Below are 25445 nucleotides of genomic sequence, written 5' to 3' on the forward strand. Positions count from 1 at the left end.
CTCATGATTTTATCAACCTCTATATAAGGTCACCCCTCAGCCTCCGACACTCCAGGGAAAACAGTCCCAAGCCTGTTCAGCCTCTTCCTGTAGCTCAAACCCTCAAAGTCCTGGCAACATCCTTGTAAACGTTTTCTGAACTCTTTCAAGTTTCACAACATCCTTCTGACAGGAGGGAGACCAGAATCACATGCAATACTCCAGAAGTGGTCGAACCAGATGGCTGACAAATCCCAGGACGAATGAAGCAGTAAGAAGGTCTGTGCAAGTGCCAAAGTGACCAGTGTTGAGTGACACCCCCACCACCTGCCACCTGCCTCCCGCCTCCCCCCACCACCTGCCTCCCCCCCTCCCCCCACCACCTGCCTCCCCCCCCTCCCCTCCCCCTAGGTTTCAGCCTTTCCCTCAGAGCCTACCTGCTTGATTTTCCCAGCTCGTATGGAAGACTTTGAGGGGCTTTTGTTACTCGGCATCTCACCGGCCTCCCCGTTGAGGCTGCCCATGTTCATCACCGTCGACATCATGGACTTCACGGAAGACAAGTCGACGCTTTCGGGATTGTTTGGCAAAATCACTGCTGTCCCCTGGGCGGTGGTAGTGATGACCTCCGTCTCGCTTTCTGCTGGAGTACAACATATACACAAAATATACGCAAACATCCTCACAGCGGTGTCCAGACAGACAGGACTTTTATCCACAGTATCTGAGATGACGCACGGGTGTGCCAGTGTGGTCAGGTCTGAGCTGTGCCCCTAGTGATTCCCCATCGCAATCCCACACACACAGAGAGAAGAGCCAATGGAGGCAGGTCAGTAACAAACGTGCAGCAAAAGTGGCCTGATTTCAGATGGAAACCTCACACTGTATTCCAGACAAAAGGCTGATGCTTGAAAAGTCGACTCTCCTGCTCCTTGGATGCTGCCTGACCTGCTGTACTTTTCTAGCGCCACACTCTTGACTCTGATCTCCAGCATCTGCAGTGCTCACTTTCTCCCAGGTCAGTAACAAGTCAATGTTCAGGGTCAAACACACAAGCCTAATGGCTGAATCAGGATTCTTTGGGCAAAATGTAACGGTGACAATTTTATTTTTGAACTACTTTTAATTGCAATGTTAACAAAACATCTAGTTGGACAATTATAGATTCTGACCTTCCAAGCAGGTTCTACTTGGACAGAACATTCTGAGCCGTTTAATACCAGAACTGCTGACGATTACACGCCATCACTGGTGACTGTAGCAACGGCAGTGACAGTTTGGTGATGAATTGTGAGGATGTTGCACAAGGACCACACTGTGAGGTTTCCTCCAAGTGAGTGTCCATTTGAAATCAGGCCACTTTTGCTGCACACTTACTGTGGGCACGCCCAGGCTGTCAATTATATAAGGCAGGGCTCCTCAATGTAGGAGTTGGCACCCAAATGGCAGTATCTCAGCTAGGCGTGCGAGTGGATCTGCCCAGGTAGGTTCCCAAGGGGGGTGGAGATCGGAGAGGCAGTAGTTCCAACTGCAGCGACAGTATCTGCAGCGGCTGCTTCTCCTCGGAGAACGAGATAAGCAGAGGGCTGTGAAACTTTTAGCTTATTCCTTATTTCCCTAGTTTAAGCTAGAAAAGACTTTAATGTAAACTATAACCTATTTCTTTGCCTTTCTACTATTCTATGAAGTAATGCTTAACTTGGGGCGGTACGCTGGCTCAGTGGTTAGCACTGCTGCCTCACAGCGCCAGGGACCAGGGTTCAATTCCTGCCTCGGGCAACTGTCTGTGTGGAGTTTGCATATTCTCCCCGTGGCTGCGTGGGTTTCCTACAGTTTCCTCCCACAGTCTGAAGATGTACAGGTTAGGTGAATTGGCCATGCTAAATTGCCCGAAGTGTTAGGTGCATTAGTCAGAAGGGAATGGGTCTGGGTGTGTTGCTGTTCAGAGGGTCGGTGTGGACTTGTTGGGCCGAAGGGCCTGTTTCCACACTGTAGGGAATCTAACTTTTTAACTCTGGTTTCTCTTACTACTTTGTATCTAAGTGTTTTTTTACCTCCCTTGGTACTTTGGTACATAAGGTTGCACCGAGTTATAGAGTCACAGAGATATACAGCACAGAAACAGATCCTTCGGTCCAACTCATCCATGCCGACCAGATATCCCAACCCAATCTAGTCCCTTTTACCAGCACTTGGACCATATCCCTCTGAACCCTTCCTATTCATAAGATGCCTTCTAAATATTGTAATTGTACCAGTCTCCACCACTTCCTCTGGCAGCTCATTCCATACACACACCACCCTCTGTGTGAAAACGTTGCCCCTTTATTCCCTTTTAAATTTTTCCCCTCTCACCCTAAAACTATTCCGAAAATGAGTACTGCAGATTAGAGTCGAGAGTGTGATGCTGGAAAAGCACAGCAGGTCAGGCAACATCTGAGAAGCACGAAAGTCAACGTTTCGGGCAAAAGTCCTTCTTCAGGAATCAGGAATTCCTGATGAAGGGCTTTTGCCCGAAGCATTGATCTTCCTGCTCCTCGGATGCTGCATGACCTGCTGTGCTTTTCCAGCATCACACTCTCGACTCTAACACTACACCATCTAGTCTGGACTCCCCCACCCCAGGAAAAATACCTTGTCTACTCACCCTATCCATGCCCCTCATGATCTTATAAACCTCTATGAGGTCACCTCTCAGCCTCCGACGCTCCAGGCAAAACAGCCCCAGCCTATTCAGCTTCTCCCCATAGCTCAAATCCTCCAACTCTGGCAACATTCTTGTAAGTTTTTTTCTGAGCCCCTTCAAGTTTCACAACGTCCTTCCAATAGGAAGGAGACCAGAAATGAACACAATATTCCAAAAGTGGCCTAACCAATGTCCTGTACAACTGCAATATGACCTCTCAGCTCCCGTACTCAATACTCTGACCAATAAAGGAAAGCATACCAAACGCCTTCTTCACTATCCTATCTACCTGCAACTCCACATTCAAGGAGCTACGAGTCTGTACACCAAGGTATCTTTGTTCAGCAATGCTCTTTAGGACCTTATCACTAACTGTGTCAATCCTGCTCTGATTTGCTTTTCCAAAATGCAGCACCTCACATTTATCTAAAATAAACCCCATCTGCCACTCCTCAGCCCACTGGCCCATCTGATCAAGATCCCGTTGTACTCTAAGGTAACCTTCTTCACTCTTCACTCCATCTCCAATTTTGGTGTCATCTGCAAACCTACTAACTATACCTCCTATGTTCACATCCAAATCATTTATATAAATGATGAAAAGTAGTGGACCCAGCACCGATCCTTGTGGCACTCCACTGGTCACAGGCCTCCAGACGGAAAAGCAACCCTCCATCACCACTCTCTTGTCTTCTACCTTCAAACCAGTTCTGTATCCAAATGGCTTGTTCTCCCTGTAATCCATGAGATCCAACCTTGGTAACCAGTCTACCATGAGGAACCTTGTCAAATGCCTTACTGAAGTCCATATAGACCACATCCACCCCTCTGCCCTCATCAATCTTCTTTGTTACTTCTTCAAAAAAACTCAATCAATTGCGTGAGACACGATTTGTCACTGTATTCCTGTACTTGAGTACGCATGACAATAAAATCTAAAATCCCAGGGTCACCAGATCCAAGAAGGCCGAGGTCACCATGGATTTCCGACTAAGATATAGCTTTAACAAGCGCCTGCTCTCTCAGATCTTACTGAGGGACTCACAACAATTATACAGCCTCAGAAATAGGGTCTCGGTGGGAAAGGTTTGGGAAGCACGGATATAGGGCACAGTTTCCACAGATGCAACCAAACCTGCTGAGTTTTTCCAGCAATTTCTGTTGCTATCACTGAAAGCAATGATAGGCTCTGTAGAATAGAAGACTCACTTCAGATCACAAAATGTTAAAAACATGCTGATGCCGATCAGCAGGTTAGGCTGTATTTTTAAAAATCATTATCTGTCTTGTTAGATGCCAAGGCCAGCATGTGTTGCCCATTCCTGACTGCCCTCTTAAAGAGAGAGGCTGTAGCAGAGGGCAGATCACAGTCAACCACATTGCTGTGGGTCTAGAGTCACGTGTAGGCCAGACCAAGTAAGAATGGCAGATTCCCTTCCCTAAAGAGCAACTTGCTGTGGTAATGGCAACAGTGAAACTGAGCTGAAAATGTGTTACTGGAAAAGCACAGCAGGTCAGACAGCATCCGAGGAACAGGAGAATCGACGTTTCGGGCATGAGCCCTTCTTCAGGAATGAAGCCCTTCTCCTGTTCCTTGGATGCTGCCTGACCTGCTGTGCTTTTCCAGCAACACATTTTCAGCTCTGATCTCCAGCATCTGCAGTCCTCACTTTCTCCCCAACCGTGAAACTGAGCCGGGCTTTCAATCCCAGAATTATTCATTGTATTGGAATTCCTACAGCAGCGATGATGGCATTTGAGCACTGGTCCCCAGAGCATTAGACTCTGGGTAATTAGAATATAAATAACTGACCCATTCAGGGTGATTAGGGATGGATAACAAATACTGGCCTGGCCGAGAGGCTTGTGGAGGTGATGACCCCATGGTATTAACACTATACTGTTAATCCAAGAGGCCCTGGTATTGCTTTGGCCACCTGGGTTCAAATTAAATTTCAATCAAAAGCTAATTTGGAACTATGAGTCCAACAATGATTGTCGGAAAAACTCTTCTGGTTCACAACTGTCTGTCAGGGAGGCAAAATTTGCCGTCCTCTCTTAGTCTGGCTGACATGTGACTCCAGACCCACAGCCACGTGGGTGACTCTTAACTGCCCTGTGGGAAATTAGGTATGGGCAATAGATGCAGGCTTTTCCAGTGAAACTCACATGTAATGAATAAAACAAGAATCCCAGGAAAGAAAAACAAAATTACACAGTGACATTAGTAACGTCTCCAACTGCAGAGAGAACCAGTAATTGGTCTGAATCTCTAACTCACTTCCTCTCTCATTAAATGCGCATTAACTGTGGGTGTGTATATTGTGGATTATCATATTAAATGCAGATGCTGTCTGACCTGTTTTGGTTCCAGTATTTTCAGTTTTTATATCAGATTTTGTCTCCACTCCTTCACGGCGTCTAAGTGTCATTAGGAATCGGTGTGGTGCACTCATGGAAGGGTTTTGACCCAGTGACAATGAAGGAGCAGTATTAGAAAGTGTAATCTTGTGGGGCACTGGGGTCTGGCCCACCACCTGTAGAACGAGTGATGGACCCCCATTCGGACTCTTTTCAAAAGGCCCACCAAATAAGGCCATGTCAAGGCAACTGGCAGGCTGTAGCCAGGAACCAAGGCCTCAGAAGGTTGGCCGCTCCTGCGCTCAGCAGTGCCACTGAACCTCCTCTCCTTGGTGACTGTGCAAGACCCAGGTACTTAAAATGGGAGTTCCAGCCACTCCATGCCCCCGATACCCAGTCCTTTGATCAGGTATTGATTGCCTTTGATTGAGGCCCCTGCCTGGCCGAGATATGAAGTGACCCACACAGTTTGACCATCTGGCAATCTGCATGGCAACAGACTCATTCATAGCGGAGTTAATCCCAATGACAACGAGGCTTTCTACTGATTCCTCATTGGCCACTTCTGGGTCTTAATCGCTGGTGGGGTAGGCAAATTAACTCTCAAACCATAAAAAGTAGGAGAATGGGTAGGCCATTCGGCCCTTTGAGCCATTCAGTATGGTCATTGTTGATTCTCTCTCTCGATGTCATATTCTTGCTTACTCCTCATATCCTTAAATTCTAAACATTCAACTACCTCATCTTTGACTTGGCCTCCACAGCCTTCTGGGAGAGAATTCAGAAAAGCATTTTCACCCCCTCTCTGCTTCCCCACCCCACCCTTTTCACTGCCAATCACCACCTCCCTGAGGATATCTCAGAGGAGCAGAACTCTTATAAAGGGTCTCAAACCCACAGCTGAAAACTATAAAAGGGCTGAGCACCCACTCCCTTCAGTGATGGAACGAACGATCGCCGGAAATGTGTACAGTTACAATTGAATTACCTCCATTTTCTGTTTGAGTTTTGGACTCGATCTCAGCATCATCATCTTCTTGAATTCTACTTTCATCAACCAATCCTGTCAGTGTAGCTTGAGATGTCTGACCCAGGTCTCCTCTCTCTTCAGATCCATTGTCCCCCACTGTAAAACAAGTTTGGGAAAAAAGACATTAAGTACTGACTGGATTGGGTAGGAAGGGTAAGGTGATAACAGCTGAATGTAAAACTGTAAAGATGGAACGATAAAGAGAGAGAGAGAGAGAGAGACGGCTCTGTGCTCACTCTCAGAGCAAATCAGATTTACAAAGCTGTTAGATGGTAGTGACACCCTGTGATGGACTGATGCTCTCCAAATGTCGGGAATAACAATCCCAATATAGATACAGGCACTGGTTACAAACATGCTGCTAGCCTTCTCAAAGTGCAAACTGATCCAGTCTCCTGCACAGACTCCATTTAGACTCTGCAACACAAAATAAGCCAACCATCAGAAAGGGCTCAATTCCCTTTCTGTTTCCCCCTCCTGAGATACCCCCTCCCCCCGCCATCACGCACATCCATTGACTGAGATAGGAAGCGTGCGATGTAACTCTCTAATATTCTTCCACTTTCTGCAAGTTCCTCTTCGAGCCACTCACCCATCTCAACTTGGAAATATATCACTGTTTTTTCAGTGTCAAACTGCAGGAATGGCACTGAGAGTCTACCCACAGCACATGGACTGCAGCGGTTCAAGAAAGCAGCTCAACCCCCATCTTTTCTGGGACAACTGGGAACGGGCAATAAATGCTGTGCCCCAGCCAGCGACGCCCACATCTCACAAATGAATAGGAAGAATTGCCCTGTCCAAGGCAATGAGTGTAGAGGGACAAGGAGGCCTGGGACTTCTTATGTACAGACTTTGGAATTTCTTCTTGGAGAGTCTTTACTTTTTGGAATTGTCTTCCAGATGGAGGGAGAGCGGCACAGCCTGGGTCACGGAATCTGACTGTGGCTGAGTTGGAGAGATCTTTGACCTACAAGGGAGCTGAGGGTTATGGGACACTGAGGGTAGCCATGAAGATGGCATTAGCATTGCAATTGGCACAGTGGTTAGCACGGCTGCCTCACAGCGCCAGAGACCTGGGTTCAATTCCCGCCTCGGGCAACCATCTGTGTGGAGTTTGCACATTCTCCCCGTGACTGCGTGGGTTTCCTCCAGGTGCTCTGGTTTCCTCCAACAATCCAAAGATGTGCAGGTTAGGTGAATTGGCCATGCTAAATTGCCCATAGTGTTAGGTGAAGGGGTAAATGTAGGGGAATGGGTCTGGGTGGGTTGCTCTTCGGAGGGTCGGTGTGGACTTGTTGGGCCGAAGGGCCTGTTTCCACACTTTAAATGATCTAATCAGGTTAGCCACAATCCCATTGTATCAATGGCCTGCTCCTATTTCCTACGATCTCATGAAGGTGGCAGCCATTAAATGGTCCCTGGAGCTTCAGGAATAAAGATATCGTGCACAAGGGAGGAGTCACACTGAGCCAGAACAAAGCTCTAGTTAGGCCACAACTAGGTGACTAAGTCCTAGTTATGGTCAGCTTTACTAGAATGGCTCCCGGCAGGAGGAAGTTTAGTAACAAAAGGTTACCTTGGAGAAACTGGGGTTGATCTTGGAGCAAAGGAGTTGGAGGGGAGATTTGATTGAGGTGTACACGATTATGTCAAGTTCAGATAAGGCAGACAAAGTAAAGCTCTTCCACCAGCTGACGTTACAAGGACAAGAGGGAACACAGATTCAAGGATGTGGCTTAGAGATACAAGGGAGGGAGGTTATGAAGAAGAACTTTGTAAAATGGCGAGGGTGGGGGGGGGAGGGGGAAGACCTGGAATGTGGCATCTGTGAAGGTAGTGGAAATGGCAAAGGATTCCAAAATGGAAGCTGGATTCAAAACAAAAATGGACTGGAGGGAGAAGTGGAGGTAGAGGGTAACTGGGACCTATTGGTCAATCAAATGTCAGCAGGGATTTAATGGGCAGAATGGCTTCCTTGTGTCATAATGGATCTATAAACGCTAATTACAATCAGACTACTGTGCTCTGGTCAGCTGATTTTACTGGCTATATGCATCACTCACAGAGGGCTCTTGTGATGCACTGATAGTGTCGCTACCTCTACACCAGGATATCAACATCCATCTGGGAGAAAGTGAGGACACAGATGCTGGAGATCAGAGTCGAGAGTGTGGTGCTGGAAAGACACAGCAGTTCAGGCAGTGTCCGAGGAGCAGGAGAATCGACGTTTCGGGCATAAGCTCTTCATCAGCTTCTAGAAGAAGGGCTTATGCCCGAAACGCTGATTCTCCCGCTCTTCGGATGCAGCCTAACCTTATGTGTCTTTCCAACACCACACTCTTGACCCCCATATCAACATCCATCACTCACTTATGTGTAGTTTGATTGTTAATGAAACTCCAGATCCTGAACATCTCAAGCAGAGCATCATTCGAATGGGTTGAGCCACCATTCTAATGCAGCATCTTCCCATTCTTCTAGATAGCCAATGAACAATTGTCCCACTAACCAGAAATAAAACGATTCAACCAAGGACTTTGCTGCTGAGGGAATGAAACATAGTCGGTATCTGCGGATAAGATGGGAATCTCTACCCTGATCATTTGGGTTCTTCTCTGATGAGGACAGAACATTAAAATAAGTCCCATCTATTAATATATGTCCTCAGTGTGGGTTAATCCTTTTCCCCATCGAGTCAGCGTAGGTGGTTACCATAGAGATAGAAACCCTCCTATACTACAAATAGCTTGAGATGGAGGGATGGTGTTAGATCCAAAAATCATAAGAAATAGGAACATTGGCAGGCCATTCAGCCCCTCGATTATGCTCCGCCATTTATTAAGATTGTAGCTGGTCCGAGATCCCTCATCTCCACTCTCCTGCCCTTTCCCGTTAACCCTTGATTCCCTGATTGATCATGAACCACTTCACCAAAGCCTTCAATATGCACAAGGACTCTGCCCCACAGTTTCTGAGGCAAGGAATTGCAAAAGTTCACAACTCCCTCAGAGAAGAAATTCCTCCTCTCGTCTGAGATTTCAAGAGAATGGGTGACAGACCCTAGCCACTAGGTAACAGAGCACTGGCAAGAGACAAATGGCTCAGACTTGAGGTTAGGCCAAGACCTCCACAGTAGGCCATTTCCAACTACACTGAAATAGCCCGTTAATATCGCTGTCCGGATCAGGCTCTGTGCAGCCCCAACTCAACTCCCAGTGAGGGATAGAAGAAAAGCATTTTTCAAGAGTCCCAGGCTTCAGAAACAATTAGGAAGACAGCCACCAAACCTGCAGTTACATAGCACCTAGCACATTCACAAAAGTAGTCTTGCTTTACAACAATGTTCTGGTTATTAAAGGGATGTCACTGCTGTCTGTCACACCTCCCTGTGTGGATAAGCCGCTTTTTTGCGATGCATATCGGGGGCCAATACACTGGAGAAAGCCCCCACTTGTAATGGATTACTACCACAGGACGTTATAATGTTCACCTCAACAGCTAGGTGGGGTGTTGGAAGATGGCTCCCTGACAGTGTAGCACTCCCTCAAGAGTTACACTGATATCCACTTCACCAAGGCTTATGGCGACAGACTATATATTACCACTTAAGGCACCTTATTATTCCATGGAAAGGGGCCCTGAATTGAATTTATTGAATTATTGGAGGTCAATGGAGCACAAAATCTTGGGTGGTGGATTTATCAATGTCAATACAGGGAATAAGTCACAATCATTTCTTTATCCTATAAGGAGGTGCGAAGACAGGAAGCAGAATAAAACCAAACATAGCTGATATTATTCTCAATTTAAAAAGACACATCCTTCGGACAAATAAATACAGAAAATGCTGGAAACACTCAGCTGGTCTGGCAGCATCTGTGGAGGGAGAGGTGATGGCCCAGTGGTATTATCGTTAGACTATTAAACCAGAGACTAGAGTCTAGATTAGAGTGGTGCTGGAAAAGCACAGCAGGTCAGGCAGTATCCGAGGAGCAGGAAAATCAGAGAGCCAGGTAATGTCCTGGAGACCTGGGTTCAAATTCTGGCACAACAGATAAAAATCTGGAGTTAAGAGTCTACTGATGACCAAGTGTCAGAAAAACCAATCTGGTTCACTCAGGTCCTTGACGGAAGGAGATCTGCTGACCTTACCTGGTCTGGCCTACATGTGACTCCAAACCCACAGTAATGTGACTGACGGTTATTACCCACAGAGCAGTTTTAGGGACGGGCAAAAAATGCTGGCCAAGCAGCGATGCCCTCATCCCGTGGAACAATAATAAAAAACACAAGAATTAATGTTTCTGGTCGATGGCCATTCATCAGGTCTTCTACCTGTACTTTCCTAACAGGCCCTCAGCATGGATCCCCTCACCTTCCTGGTCTGGCTGCACTGGAGATGCATTCTGTTACATTCTGTAGGGTGCGAAATCGGTCTTGTCTCTCACAGCACAGTCCACGTGGTTAAAAACCAACATTATCAGCACTTTGCTAGTTACCACACTAGCTCACAGCATCACACTCACTGAAGCTAATTACAGCCTCATCAAAAACAAAAAGAGACAGATCTACAGTCTCCAGCCAGTTAAAAAAACAGACAAGCTGACAAATTATGCAGCCAATTCAACTCAAGAAAAGATTCTGGGTCAAGTGTTTCCAACACATCTTGGAGTCACTTCTGAGAATCTAATCAGCTGTCTCTAACAGGACTCAGTCCTATCTCTTGTGTTATTGGTTATTTCGAGTGGGTACAAATCAGAACCCTGTTAAAAAGCCATGAAGGTACAATGTTCCTTTACTATACAAGGGGCCGGAGGGGATGGCACACTCACTCTGATAAGAATAACAAACAGTAAAAGATCCTGTTAAACCTCACCGTCAGGACAAAAGGTTTCAGCCCAAAACATTGACGTGCCTGCTCCTTGGACGCTGTCTGACCTGCTGGGCTCTTCCAGCTTCACATCTATTAGACCATAAAACATAGGAGCAGAAATTAGGCCATTCAGCCCATCCGACTCTGCTCTGCCATTCAATCATGGCTGATAATTTTCTCAACCCCATTCTCCAGCTTTCTCCCTAAAACCTTTCATCCCCTTGATAGTCAGGAACCTATCTATCACAGTTGATTGACTCTGACTTCCAGCATCTGTCTCCTTCTCTACTACTGGCCAAAAATGTACAAGAACATGACACAAAAGAGCAAAAAGCAGGCCATTCTGTCCATCGAGTCTACTCCGCTATTCAATGAGATCGTGCTGATCTGTAAGTCTTCAACCTCGTTTTCCTGCCTTATCCCGGCAAATCTGTTTATCTCAAGCCTTGAATGTACATAATGACCCGACCTTTATGGTAAAGAATTCCACAGATTGACTAAACACTGAGAGACTGTCTCATTTTAAATGGGCAATTCCTTACTCAGATGATAGCCCATGGACCTTGACTCTCTCACAAGGGAGAAACAACCTGTCAGCATCTAACCCCATGTCAAGCCCTTTAAGAATCTTACATTTCAGTGCAGTCACCTCTCAGTTTACCGAACCTCCATGAGTGCAGGCTGATCTTACTCAATCTCTCCTCAGAAGAAAAGCCCTCCATCTCTGGAATCAGCTGAGCAAATCTCCTCTGGATTGTCTCCAATGCCAGCCTATCTTTCCTTACATAAGGGGATCAAAACTGTTCACATTATTTCAGCTGTGATCTGACTAGTTCCTTGTATATTCTTAGCAATTCCTCCCTGTGTTTAGACTGCACTCCTTTTGAAACAAAGGCCATTCCCCTAACCTGTTACCACCAGCCTTTGGTGACTTAGATACAAGAACCCCAAATCCCTCTGTTCTGCAACCTTCTGCAGTATCTCTCCATTTAGACAGTATTCAGCTCCTCCATTCTTCTTGCCAAAGCACATAACCTTTGTCTAAGCACCCTATGTCCTTATATGGTATGATCTGCCTGTACTGCTCACACAATAAAAATGTTCACTGTACTTAGGTACATGTGACAACAATAAATCAAAGCTTCTTACATTTCTCATCTGCCAAACCTTTGCTCACTAACAAAACTTGTTTCTATTTCTCTGCAGATTCACCACCATTTGCCATCTCACCTATTTCCATGTCATTCACAAACCTTTAGCTAGAAAACATTCACTTTCCTCATCCATGTCATTCATATATATTGTGAATAATTCGGGCCCCAGCACTGATCCCTGTGGTACTCCACCAATTACAGGTTGTTCTCCTGAAAATGCTGACCACCGTGCATGATGAGGAATCTTTCAGGGGACCGGAGAGAGCTGGAATTCTGCTGGACTCAATGATCCCACCGTTCCAGATTCCCTGATTAAACAAGCAGTGAAGTGCAACAGGAATGCACCTCCAGCAAATAACCACTTGAAATACTTCTAAGTAATTTTTTTTTAAAATATCCAAGACCTTGCTCGAGGACGCAAGTTGCTGTCTTACTGTCACGTGACAATCTCAGTCACAGAGATAAGGTTATATTCTTCTCCTTAGACAATCCGTCAGGATGGAGGAGAATTTGTTTCCACAGCAGCGTGATGGGTTTCGAGATGGGTATGTCCAAGCTGTGGTCTGCACTCTCCACCACATACAAGTCCAGGGTTTTGGTCGATGAGATTTTAAAAGCTTGCGTACTAACTCCAAATACTCATCCACCTCTGCACTTTTCTGACCAAACCTCTCGGTGCATTCATTCAACACTTTGCTGGAGGAATCCTCACCACTTTGGTCAGTACCAGCCTGGGACCTCCATGGGTCAGTCAGAATCTTCAGCCTTGCTTTGAAGACAGCGTTCCTCCTGGGAGTCTCCCCCTGGATTAGTGGTGCTGGAAGAGCACAGCAGTTCAGGCAGCATCCAAGGAGCTTCAAAATCGATATTTCGGGCAAAAGTCCTTCAGGAATACCCTAGTCTCCCCCTGTGACCAAGTTTTGAGCATTAAACATCGACAGAGAAAAGTTGCCTTAATGGGAGGGACAGTCATTCGGTAACGATCTGGAATTGCCCACAAAGGATTCCAGGTTGAATTCACAATGCACGGGATTGTGAACAGGAGGAAGAAAACGGCAGGACCGAAAATATTAAAAGTGGTCCATGTCGCAAAATCACAAACTTGAAAACAGTCTCTTTCTAAGTGTGGCCCCACCCTTTCAACTCCAGTGCAGAGAGAGCTGCATTTGGTGCAGACTGGTGATGAGAATGTGCCTGTCTTGACACTGGCTTTGTCAGTGTTTTCCTGCTTGTTAAAACAGGTCCAAACTTCCTGCTGTGAATTCACTCAGAAAGTTGAATTCTTTTGTGTGCGCGCAGCTCTGACAGAAAGGATGCTTTCAGAGCACATGTATTTTTTTAAAAAAGCACAGCATAAACTCTTTTCAAAAGGAGGTGCCTGATAAGATAACTCTTAAACTAATTGTCTATGAATGCTCGAATCTCTTATCTTCAACACAATTACCAGACATGTGCCCATTAACAAGTCTTTGCAAAAGAAAATGGAACAGATCTCATCACAGTGAGATGACAGACGTACAGACTGCTGAAGTAATACTTCACAGAGCAGATAGCTCACCTTGTTTGAAGAGTTACCCTTCATGTGATTAAAATGGGAGTGCAGCCTTCACATATTAATGCTTGGTGTTTTGATAGGCAAGTGATGTACAGGAAAAGGCTGGATAAATGCAGCGTGGTCTGCTGCTGATCTTGCTGAATCCCTGATTAGATGCTCACCCCCCCTTCCATCTAACCGTCTTGCTTCAGATGGACATGATTAGTTTTGCGGGAATTCTCGGAGCCTCTCCCAGCCCTTTAGGTGAGTGAGGTTAGCAAGGCTTTGTCTGCCGCCCATTATCAGCAGCAGCTAACATCTTGACATTAGTACTACCCAGACTCCACCCCCCACCTTCCCAAAAAAAAACCCAGATCAAGTCCAAACAGTAAACAGAATTCTGTCTGAATCAGTTTATCTTTTGATTTTCAAGAAAGCACCTTTAGAACGGCCCCACCTAGACTATTTTAACCTCCTAACCCAGTCCGCACTGGCTTTCTGAATTCACTGGACTGAACGGCATGGCTTAGGAAGAAAGGCTGAGGGAACGAAGGCTTTTCCCGTTGGAGGGAAGAAGGGTGAGAGGCGACTTGATAGAGGTGTACAAGATAACGAGAGGCATAAAGTTAAAAATCACACAACACCAGGTTATAGTCCAACTGTTTTATTTGGAAGCACTAGCTTTCGGAGCGCTGCTCCTTCATCGGGTGGTTGACAACTATTGGTGGTTGGACTATTACCTGGTGTTCTGTGATTTTTAACTTTGCCCACCCCATCCAACACCAGTTCCTCCACATCATAAGAGGCACAAATAGAGTGTATAGTCAGAGATTTTTTCCCAGGGTGAAAATGGCTATCAAGAGGGGGGCGGCTTAAATTTTAAGGTGATTGGAGGTAGGTTTAGGGGAGAAGTCAGAGGTCAGTTCTTTAGACAGGGAGTGGCGGGTGCGTGGGATTCACTGCCAGCAGCGGTAGGACAGTCAGATACATTGGGGACATTTAAGTGACTCTTGGATAGCACAAGGACGCTAGTAAAATGAAGAGTATGTAGTTAGCTTGATCTTAGAGTAAGATAAAAGGCTGGCACAACATCGAGGGCCAAAGGGCCACTGTTCAATGTTCACACCTCAGGAAGAACAGGTCTAAAATATGCACAGATTAGTTCAGGCTTGGCAGGCTACATCGCTTGATTTTTAAAAGGCAGTGCAGAAACAATGACTTAACAGGTTCTGACAGGATGGAGGAGAACCGAACACCACCAAATCTAAGACAGTCACCAAACAGTCTGCACATTCTCCCTGTGCCTGTGTGGCTTTCCTCCGGGTGCTCTGGTTTCCTCCCAAAGTCCAAAGATGTGCAGGTTAGGGTGGACTGGCCATGGGGAATACAGGGTTACAGGGATAAGGAAGGGGGTGGGTCCGAGGTTGGCGGGGGGGGGTGCTTTTCCAAAAGTCAGTGTGGACCAGCTGGGCCAAATGGCCTGCTCCCACAATGCAGGGATCCAGGATTCTACAAAATTCAATTGGGAATCAAGAAGAAAGGTCTTGAACAAAAAGAAAGTTTCAGAAACACATCAGCAGGGAATGGCTGCAATGAGTAGTTTCGAGGCATTTAAGGAGAAGCTGGGTGGGCAATTAAGGGAGAAGCAAATAGACAGTCGTGATGGTACATTGAGATAAGACCAGGAGATGTAGGAGCAGGACTAGGCCAGAGAGTCTGCTCCACCACTTAATAAGATTGTGGCTGAAATGACAATCCTCACTCCAGGTTCCTGCCTTTCCCCCCATCACCTATTATTCCCTGACTGCTTAAAAATCTGTCTCTCTCAGCCTTGAACATACTTAATGACCCAGCCTCGACAGCCTTCTGCTGTTAAATATATTCCACTTTCATTATCCCAGAGGAAAATAAGGAGTAGAAACATCAGCATGGACTGGTTGGGCTGAATGGTCTTCTTCTTGGTGGCAGAACAATGGCTCAGAGGTCAGCACTGCTGCCTCGCAGCGCCAGGACCAGGATTCGATTTCAGCCTTGGACAACTGGCTGCGTGGGGTTTGCACATTCTCCCTGTGTATGTGTGGGTTTCCTCCCACAGTCCAAAGATGTGCACATTCGGAGGATTGGCCATGGGAAATTGCCCCGTGGTGTCAAGGCATACGCAGGCTAAGTGGATTAGGCACGGGAAATGCAGGGCTCCAGGGATGGGGTTGAGACTGGGTAGGATGCTGTTTGGACGGTCAGTGCGTACTCAATGGCCTGTTTCAGCACTGTAGGGATTCCATGTAGCCTGACGTAAATAAAAGTCTTTCACTCAGTAAAAGCACAGGAAGCGAAACATCACGTGTCATTTACTAAGAAGGTCATTTTCCTGCTGGAGTGTAACACAGAAAGAGAAGAGAACAAAATAACAGCACTAAAGATTTAAATGGGCGACGAAATAATATCAACAATTACGAGTTGGTGTCGTATGAGAAGTCAGAATGGCACAAGAGGCCATTTGGCCCATCAACATCCAGTTCTATGGAGCAACACAATCAGCTCCACTCGCCCTCTCCATCTCCCCAACCCTGCAAACCTATTTCCCTCAAGTGTCCACCCAATTTCATTTTGAAATTGTCAATTATCTCTGCATCCACCACCCTCCAGATCACAGGGAATTACCACATGCTGTGTAAAACAGTTCATCCTCCTAATCCTACACATCCTTTCCCCAAAATCTTAAAATCAGCAATCCCTCTCATCTCGTTATCTTCAACAAGTGGGAATTGCTTCTCTTTGTCTGCCTCATCGCAACCTGTTTTAATGTTGTCCACGTCGATCAAATCTCCCCTCAGTATAAATGCCATTATTCTGCTTCGAAAGTGTTTAACCTCATCAATCCCTTTATGATCACAATCAAAGTAGGTACATGCTGAAGGTCAAACACAATAAAATAGTTTAAAGTGCACCTCAAGATTATATACATCTTCTTTGCAGCCGTAACTTTGTATTCCTCTCAGGATTCTATCACCCTTTGATCTTTGGATGGTATGATCTGCCTGTAGCTCAGGCAAAACAATATTTTTTATTGTATCTAGGTACACGTGACAATAATAATTCAAATTTTAAAAAACTGTAATCTCGCTTTTCTCCCTTTTTTTTGAATACATTTTTCAAAAAACTCTCATCTGCTGGTGTTTTATGGATGAGTAAAGTGGGGCATTTTTTATTATATCAAAACTATTGCCCATCACACGTGCTTCCTGTTGTAGTTCTGCCATCTCATGCATTGCTGTCACGCCTGGTCTATCACATTTCCCTTGTTTATTCAACTTGCATCTCAAAACAGTTTTGCACCCTGTTCAAAGGGTGATGGTGCTCCACATCCCAGCGTCAAATATCTGACTCTAGTTCGTCAGATCCCAGAGGTTCGTCCGAGCTATTCCGAAAACGGAAGGTGCTAGAGAAACTCAGTGGGGTCTGGCAGCAACCGTAATGGCAACAGAATTAGCATTGACTCCACAATGATTCTTCTTCGCTTCTGAAGAGCAGTATTGACTCAAAACCTTTACACCATCATATTACCAGAGTCGTGGGGTTTCTCAAGCACTGTGTTTTTATTTCAGATCCCCAGTACTTTGCTTTTACTTAAATACTTCTTATCTCTTCCATCCATTACTGCCCCACCCTCAAACAACAGACGGAAGACAGGAAGGAGACTGTTGAAAGGTTAACAGAAAAGAGAAGCACAGAAAGGGAAAGAATAAAAGCAAGGAACACACACCAGGATGTGATTTACTTGCTGTAACATGAGGTTGTCAGGCACTGGTGGGGAAGACATGTTTTGCAATATAGCCACTGTAGTCCCAGAGGAGCACAGGGCTACTCTCTCAGTAGAGAAACAGAACTGACAGTGGTTTAACCTGAGGGTCACCGTGCCTCAGGCGAGGGGAAGAGGTTGAGAAGGAGAGTCCTTCATGGTAACCTCAGCCAGGGCGGGAATTGAACCCACGCTGTTGGCGTCACTTTGCATCACAAAGCAGCCAGCCTGCCAAATGAGCTAACCCAGCTTTTCTCTCAAGCAGCCTTGCTCAAATATCACCCTTTGTGAAAATGTATCCCACTGTGCTTTGGAACAAACTACTGAAGTGCCCTGGAACAGTTTATCACGTTGAAGAAGCTATGTAAAGACAACTTCTTGTTGTAGCCACAGAGTCTGGTGATTTCAGTAGATTAGAGCCCAGTCGATAGACTTTTTCATTGTTGCTATAGCATTGGGCAGATTGCTCCACACTTTGAGTTGCAAATCACAAATGCACATTCGAAATGTTTAAGACTGGCATCTATAAGAAAGTGAGATGTCTGGGGCGTAAGTGCACACATGCAAGTGTGTGCATCTTACAACATATTACTTAAATTGTCTAACACGTACACAGACACTCTCCAGACTCAAGTTGCAAATGTAAAGTTTTCTTAAAACACTGGGGATCTTACAAGACTCAGTAACCAGCAGCACATTCCAATCCACAAAGTTCCCAGACACAATCCGATTAAACTCTTAAATGTACCTGGACCTGCATCTACGTAACAACTAAATCTGCCAAGCTCCAGTGCAGAGTTTCCCAATGATCAGAGTACACAGGTCACAAGGTTCACTACTATTCACTCTACATGCCTGCAAAACTTGAAAAATCCATGTCCCATTCATTTGCACAGACAGGGTGTTCCAATTTGCTAAACCAGAAAAGAAAGCCTTGCATTTATACGGCACCTTTCACAATGTGAGAATACCCTGAAGCAGTTTACAGACAATCAAACCATTCTGTTTTACTCTATCATGGAATGTCACTATCACTGGCCAGACCTGAATCAATCACATTGCTGTGGGTCTGGAGTCACATGTAGGCCAGACCAGGTGAGAATGGCAGATTTCTTTCACTAAAGGACATTTGTGAACGATTAGTAATAAACCCCTTTACTGTTGGGACATCAGCACATTAATGTCCTTTAGCGAAGGAAATCTGTCATTCTAACCTGGTATGGTCTACATGTGACTCCAGACCCACAGCAACCAGTAATGAGGCAACAATGAAATGCCCTGCCCATGGAATGCACAGAGGGTCTTCTCCACATTGTCGAATCTGTCCAAGGCCTCACCCTTCCATATCCTGTCATACACCATTCCGTATCGCAGCAAGTCACCCCTCACCATCAATATCTGCCACCCTACCAAGCCTCTGAGATAGCAGAGCTCCTCTAAACTCTGAGCTCTGGAGCATCCCTGACCACAATTGGGCTCGGAGGCTGTGAAATTCCCTCCCTATACCTCCCCAACTTGGGAATCAGTTTAGCTCCATTGGGTGGATTGTCGGTTTGCAGAGCAGTGTGATGCCAACAGCATGGGCTCAATTCCCAACTCTAGTCTGAGGTTACCATGAAGGAGTCTCCTTCTCAACCTCTTCTCCCGACCTGAGATCTGGTGACCCTCTGGTTAAATCACCCACAGTCGCTTCTCTTGAATGAGAGAGCAATTCCTATGGTTTGGTAAGACTATGGCAACACAACAACCTCCTCACCTTGCTTTCTTCCTTTAAGACACTCCTTAAAACCCAGTTCTCGGATCAAGCAGGTGGCCACCTTACATAATGTGTGGCTTGGTGACATGATCTGATTTACAATGCTCCTGTGAAGTGTCGCGGGGGTTATACAAATAGGGGTTGTTGTTATCGACTTTAGTTCGCTTCATAACATTCCAGTGAAATCTTGACAAAGCTAAAGGTGCTACGTAAATACAAGTCGTTGTCATGTGTGTTTCTGGGCAGTGTTCAAAGCTGAGATAGGCAGATTTTTAATCCATAAGGGAATCGAGGGTTATGGGGAAAAGGCAGGAAAGTCGGAGTTGAGAATTTTCACTTCAGCCATGATCTCAGCTAGTTCAATATATCGTTTTAATTACATGACACTGTGATCTTTTGCTATAAATTCTGTGTCTTATGATCCTATCCCATTAGTTACCTGATGAAGGAGCAGCGCTCTGAAAGCTAGCACTCCCAAATAAGCCTGTTGGCTATAATCTAGCGTTGTGTTAAGTTAAAATTCACATAACACTAGGTTACAGTCCAACAAGTTTATTTGGAAGTACTGTGTTGTGTGATTTTAAACTTTGTCCACCCTATCCCAACACCAGCTCCTCCACATCATAATCTCAGTCATCAGCAGAGCACACTCAATGGGCTGAATGGCCTACTCTCACTCCAATTCCTTATGGTATGGGCTCAGCTTTGCTGTATGAGCACAGATAGTGGCTGCGAGGAGGTGAGCCTGAAAAGGAGTTGGGTGGGAGGGGGTTCACACATACTAGGCCTGACCTCAATCTCACTGGGGAGTCGCTAACTATAGAAAGCAGGTGGTGGCAATGGAGCAGGAGATGGTGGGTTAGACCGACCAAACAACCTCTTCCCCCTCTCAACTCTACGTCACCACAAACAAGCCAAGCTGCTGAAAAACCCCTTTGACTGTTGGGACATCAGCAGACTCCAGCACCCCCACCCCAGGGCTCAGTCCTGCACATTTGACGAGGTGGGATTTGTGGAATAGATTTACTCAGGGACTCCTTTCAGCCCAAGAGGACTCCAGTCTGAGAGAGCCACCATGACACAGCCACAGCTGGAGGAGGTTATGTTTAGAACATGGGCTGTTAACACAGTCAGTGTACCACTGACAACAGATGGTATCAACTGATAAAGAGGGAACTGCTTCTCCAAAACTGAACTGATGGCTCTCTGGTTAAAGAACTGATTATGTTTCAAGCCACTTACACCTCTGCCAGCAGAGACCCACAAAACATTCAAGTTGACAATTCATGTCTTTATTGCAGCAGAACTCATTTGCCAAACTACCCCTATTTCATCCCACCAATCACACACAAAGCCACACCGAAAAAGCACTCACCCCCAATCTTAACCAATTCCATTCCTCTCAGAACCCTGACAACCCCTCGCCCCACCCAGGAGGCCATTTCGCTTATTGTGTCTGTGCTAACCCTCCTCACTCAGCACCAACCTCCCACCTTCTCCATGCAGTTTTCCCTTCTTAGATTACAATCTCACTGCTTTTTGATAGGTTCAGTTGAACCGGTCTCCACCACACCTTTAAAAACTCACTTTGCAGAAAAGGCTTTTTCATCCAGTGGTTTTTGCTTCTTTTACGAATTATTTCAAAGCTGGTGCTGGATCAGTTTATGAGTGGGAACAGTTCCTCTCTCTCTCTCTCTCTCTCTCTCTCTCTGTCTGTCGAGATCCTGCTTGTGATTTTGAACACCTCAATCTGATGCCCTCTCAGTCTTCTCCTCACTAAGTCAAACACTTCCATTCTGTTCAATCCATTTACAAAACTCATCCCTGAAATCATTCTCAGGAATCTGTTCTGCCCTTGCTCCAATTCCCTCACATCCTCCCTACAGTCCAACTCCAAGAACTGTACACAATACTCCAGCTCAGACTCAACTATAAGTTCAACTAAACCTCCCTGCTCCATACAGGCAGGAGGCTGGAAGAACACAGCAGGCCAGGCAGCATTCGGGTCTAACCCTTCCTCAGGTCTCTAAGCCAACTTTAAGCTCTGGTTTATACAGCTGAGGATACTGTCTGCTTTGTTAACCTCATTCTCGACGTGTCTTGACACCATTAATGACACAAAATCTGGTTCACTCCTGTCCTTTTGGGAAGGAAACTGCCATCCTTACCCGGTCTGGCCTACATGTGACTCCAGGCCCACAGCAATGTGGTTGGCCCTTAACTCCCCCCCCAGGCAATTAGGGATGGGTAATAAATGCTGGCCTAGCCAGCAACGCCTTCATGAAAATGAAACAAAACCTAGGGTGACCAGATAAGAAGTATATAAAATTATAACAGGCATCTAGATAGCAAGAGACTTTTGCCCTGGGTGGAAATGTCAAATACCAAGGGGCACAGAGATTAAGGTGAGGGAAGAAAAGTTTAAAGGAGATGTGTGAGGAAAGTTTTTTTTAAAACACTGAGGATGGTATGAGCTGGAATGTGCTGCCAAGGGAGATTCCAGGAATAGGTACAATAGCAACATTGAACACGCATTTAGACAGACATGAACAGGCAGTGGATAGAGGAATATGGACCATGTGCAGGCAGATGAGATTAGTTTAGAGTGGCATCATGGTCGGGCACAGACATGGTGGGCCGAAGGGCCTGTTCCTGTGCTGTAATGTTCTCTGTTAAACATCATTCAACTTCCAGACGGTCTAACAAGTTAATTCATAAAGAGGATTAAGTGATTCCTCATCTCCCCAGTGTAGATCCTTTCTGGATTCTCATCTTAAACTATCGGGACTCACTCAAGATTGTAATAATGTGTTCTCTCATCTAATTGGATCAGACAAAGAAAGACAAGTGGAACTTACATAGAAAATAAGGGCTAGAACAATCTGTTTGGGTTGAATGGCCAGTTTCTGTCATACACTATACATCAAGTTACATCTAATGTAGTTGAGAGCTAAGGTAAATGGAAACATTTATGGTGATTAGTCATAGTCATCGAGATGTACAGCATGGAAACAGACTCTTCGGTCCAACTCGTTCATGCTGCCCAGATATCCTATATTAATCTTGTGCCAGTTGCCAGCACTTGGCCCATATCCCGCAAAACTCTTGCTAATCATATACCTATCCAGATGCCTTTTAAATGTTGTAATTGCCCCAGCCTCCACCACTCCCTCTGGCAGCTGATTCCATACAGACTTTTTATTCATTCATGGGAGTGAGCGTTGCTGACTTATTGTCCATATCTAATTGTCCAGAGAGCAGTTAAGAGTCAACCACATTATTATGGGTCTGGAGTTACGTGTAGGCCAGACCAGGTGAAGAATGCAGCATGGTGGCTCAGTGATTAGCACTGCTGCCTCACAACACCAGGGCCTCGGGTGCGATTCCACCCTCGAATGACAGCTTGTGTGGAGTTTGCACATTCTTCCTGTGTCTGCGCGGGTTTCCTCCAACAGTCCAAAGGTTAGATGGATTGGTTATGCTAAATTGCCCTAGTGTCCAGGGGTGAGCAGGCTAGGTGGGTTATCCATGGGAAATGCAGGGTTACAGGGATAGGGTAATGGGATGGGTCTGGGTGGGATGCTCTTCAGACAGTCAGTGTGGACTCAATGGGCTGAATGGCTTGTTTCCACACTGTGGGGTTTCCAAGATCCTATGAACTGCTCCCCAAAGGATATTAGTGAACTAGGTGGGTTTTACAAGTAACAATGGCTTCATGATTACCATTAGGACTTATTTCCAGACTTTTATCAAATTCAATAAAACCCAGGTCCCCGGAACATTAACCAAATCTTGGAGTTTCTACTCCAGTGACAATGTCACTCGTGCATCATCTCACTTGCATTAGACAAATATACAATAAAAACAACAGGAGGAAAGTCTCCACACAGTGAGTGGTTTCGATTTTAAATGGCTGCTCAAGAGACTGAGTTGAAAGCCGGTTTCGTTAAAGCTCTCAAGGAACAGTTGGGATTGTTTTATGAACGGGAACACGAAGGGAGAAGTTTGGGGGAAGCAGTCCTGGGTTCCGGGCACATTTGCAGATCCAGCACAGGAACAATGGGCCAAATGGACACCTTTGGTGCGGTAACCATTGAGAGGTTCTGCAAACGGTGAGGAACGATGGCTCAGTGGTTAGCATTGCTGTCTCACAGCACCAGGGACCCACCTCGGGCGACTGTCTGTGTGGAGTTTGCACATTCTCCCCGTGTCTGTGTGGGTTTCCTCTGGGTGCTCCGGTTTCTTCCCACAGTCCAAAGATATGCAGGAGAGGGTGAATTGGCCATGCTAAATTGCCCACAGTGCTAGGTGCATTAGTCAGGCATAAATATAGGGTAGGGGAATGGGTCTGGGTGGGTTGCTCTTCGGAGGGTCAGTGTGGACTTGTTGGGCCAAAGGGCCTGTTTCCAGACTGTAGGGAATCTCATCTAATGCTTTGAGATTCCAGGTTCAAATCTGCCACTAAAGATGGCGGGATTTGAATTCAATGAAAAAATCTGGTAAAAACATCCGACTAATGACCATGAGACCATCATCAATTGTCAGAAAAATCCCACCCGGTTCACTGTTGTCCTTCAGGGAAGGAAATCTGCCATCCTTACCTAGCTTGGCCTACATCAGATGTGACTGACTCATAAGTGCCTGCTGGGCAATTAGTGATGGGCAATAACAGATTGACACCCTCATCCTATGAATGGATCGTATAACATTGTCACGCAACTACCAGGAAGGTCCAAAAAGGGAAGACTCGAAGGGTTTATGCAGAAAAATGAAAGCGTCGTTCCTGAAGACCTTTCACCAGGATGCGAAGCCTGGGGTTTCTCCATTTGAATACAATTGTGCTCGACTTCAAATCACCTGACACCATCACCTGGGAAAAATACACAATCGACCTCCGAGAATTGGCATCAGATTCAGGGCAGTTCCGCAGCCTGGTACACAAGTTGGTTCAGGTGCCAACATGACAACAAACAGTTTGCAAACAGGCCCCCAGAATAATGACCAACAAAATCCACCCCGCCCCACCCAAAACCCACAAAAAATCTCCAACAAAGCTAAACAATGAGGCAGGTCCCTTGCTCAACCCAGTTGCATTGCTGCTTCCCCCCAAAATTGTTGGAGAGCCTCAGCAGGTCTGGCAGCAATTTCTGTTCAGATCTGCAGTTGTTTGCTTTTTTTTCCAGACTTTGTGGGATCTCCCTGTGCCAGATTACTGCCATATCCACCTTGGGAGGGCTTCCGGGACAGATAAACATAAGAGGCAAGAGCAGGAGCAGGCCATTTGGCCCAGACTGTTCTGTCTCTCCACAGGATCGTGACTGCTCTAGTCTAGGCCTCGCTTTCACATTCTTACCGATCCCTTGTAAACCTGAACGCCTCTTCGCCCAATCACCATTTCAACCCGGCCTCCATGTACCACCTCCCACTGACTTTGAGGGAATAAAATTCCACGGAGAAGAAATGCCTGCCCACCTCCAGCTCCAATGGGAGACCCCCTTCGTCGTCTGTGGTGTATCCAAGTTCCAGACTCTCCCACCAGGAGAAACACCACCCCAGCCAGTCAAGCCCCCTCAGACTTTTACATAAATCAACCAGATCACCTCCCAATCTCCTGAGCTCCAGTGGGTACAGGCCCAGCATCCTCTCCCCAAACCCCCTCGTCCCGGCATCGAGTTGGGTGACCATTCACTGCCTGCTAGTTCCCACCAGGGACGCTCTGTCTTTATGGTCTGGACAGGGGACTGAATAAGATCATCAGCCTCGTTCATATTGAATGGAAGTGCTGGCCGAATGGCCTACTCCTAACTTCTATGTTTCTATACAGGGAGGGGGTGGGGTGGGGGGGTGGGGAATGGGGAATGGAAATGGCACTCTCACAATGGCACCCAAGATGTAGCCCCACGCAGTGCTCAGCTGGCATCAAATTCATCACGTTGCCTGGTTAGCGGGACCTCATCACCAAATTACACTAACACCATAGGGAGGCATCTCACTTTAGAGCTATCAAACAAAATGTCATCAGCCATGGCTCAGCTGACAGCATACTTGCCTCCAAATCCCACAGTGCAGGGCTCAAGGGCCATGTCACAGCTTCATTCCCAGTGCAGCGCTGGGGGAGTGCTGCTCTGTCAACAGTGCTGTCCTTCCGATGATATGGCAGCCTGACATCCCATCAATGCCCGCTCAGCTGGATGTAAAAGATGTCAAGGCACTCAAGGCACTGTAAGATAGAGCAGGTGTCCCTGGCCAACACCTAGCCATCAAGCAACG

At 46.2% G+C, this 25445-nt stretch overlaps 1 protein-coding gene across 8 annotated transcripts in view; it reads right to left on the reverse strand.

Moving 5' to 3' along the window:
* rreb1a (ras responsive element binding protein 1a) overlaps positions 1-25445 on the reverse strand; it is a 285692-nt gene that overhangs the window by 94179 nt on the left and 166068 nt on the right. For 6 of the 8 annotated variants that reach the window (XM_072560425.1, XM_072560423.1, XM_072560431.1 and 3 more), the window contains exons 2-3: positions 6015-6152; positions 417-622 (exon numbers count right to left, since the gene is read on the reverse strand). In XM_072560425.1, coding sequence (XP_072416526.1) covers positions 417-622; positions 6015-6152 — 344 coding nt within the window. Of the gene's footprint in view, positions 1-416; positions 623-6014; positions 6153-12490; positions 12751-25445 lie in introns of those variants that run through there. The other 2 variants (XM_072560428.1, XM_072560424.1) reach the window with 2 other exon arrangements.

This window comes from Chiloscyllium punctatum, chromosome 41 (assembly GCF_047496795.1).
Source record: "Chiloscyllium punctatum isolate Juve2018m chromosome 41, sChiPun1.3, whole genome shotgun sequence".
Taxonomy (NCBI): domain Eukaryota; kingdom Metazoa; phylum Chordata; class Chondrichthyes; order Orectolobiformes; family Hemiscylliidae; genus Chiloscyllium; species Chiloscyllium punctatum.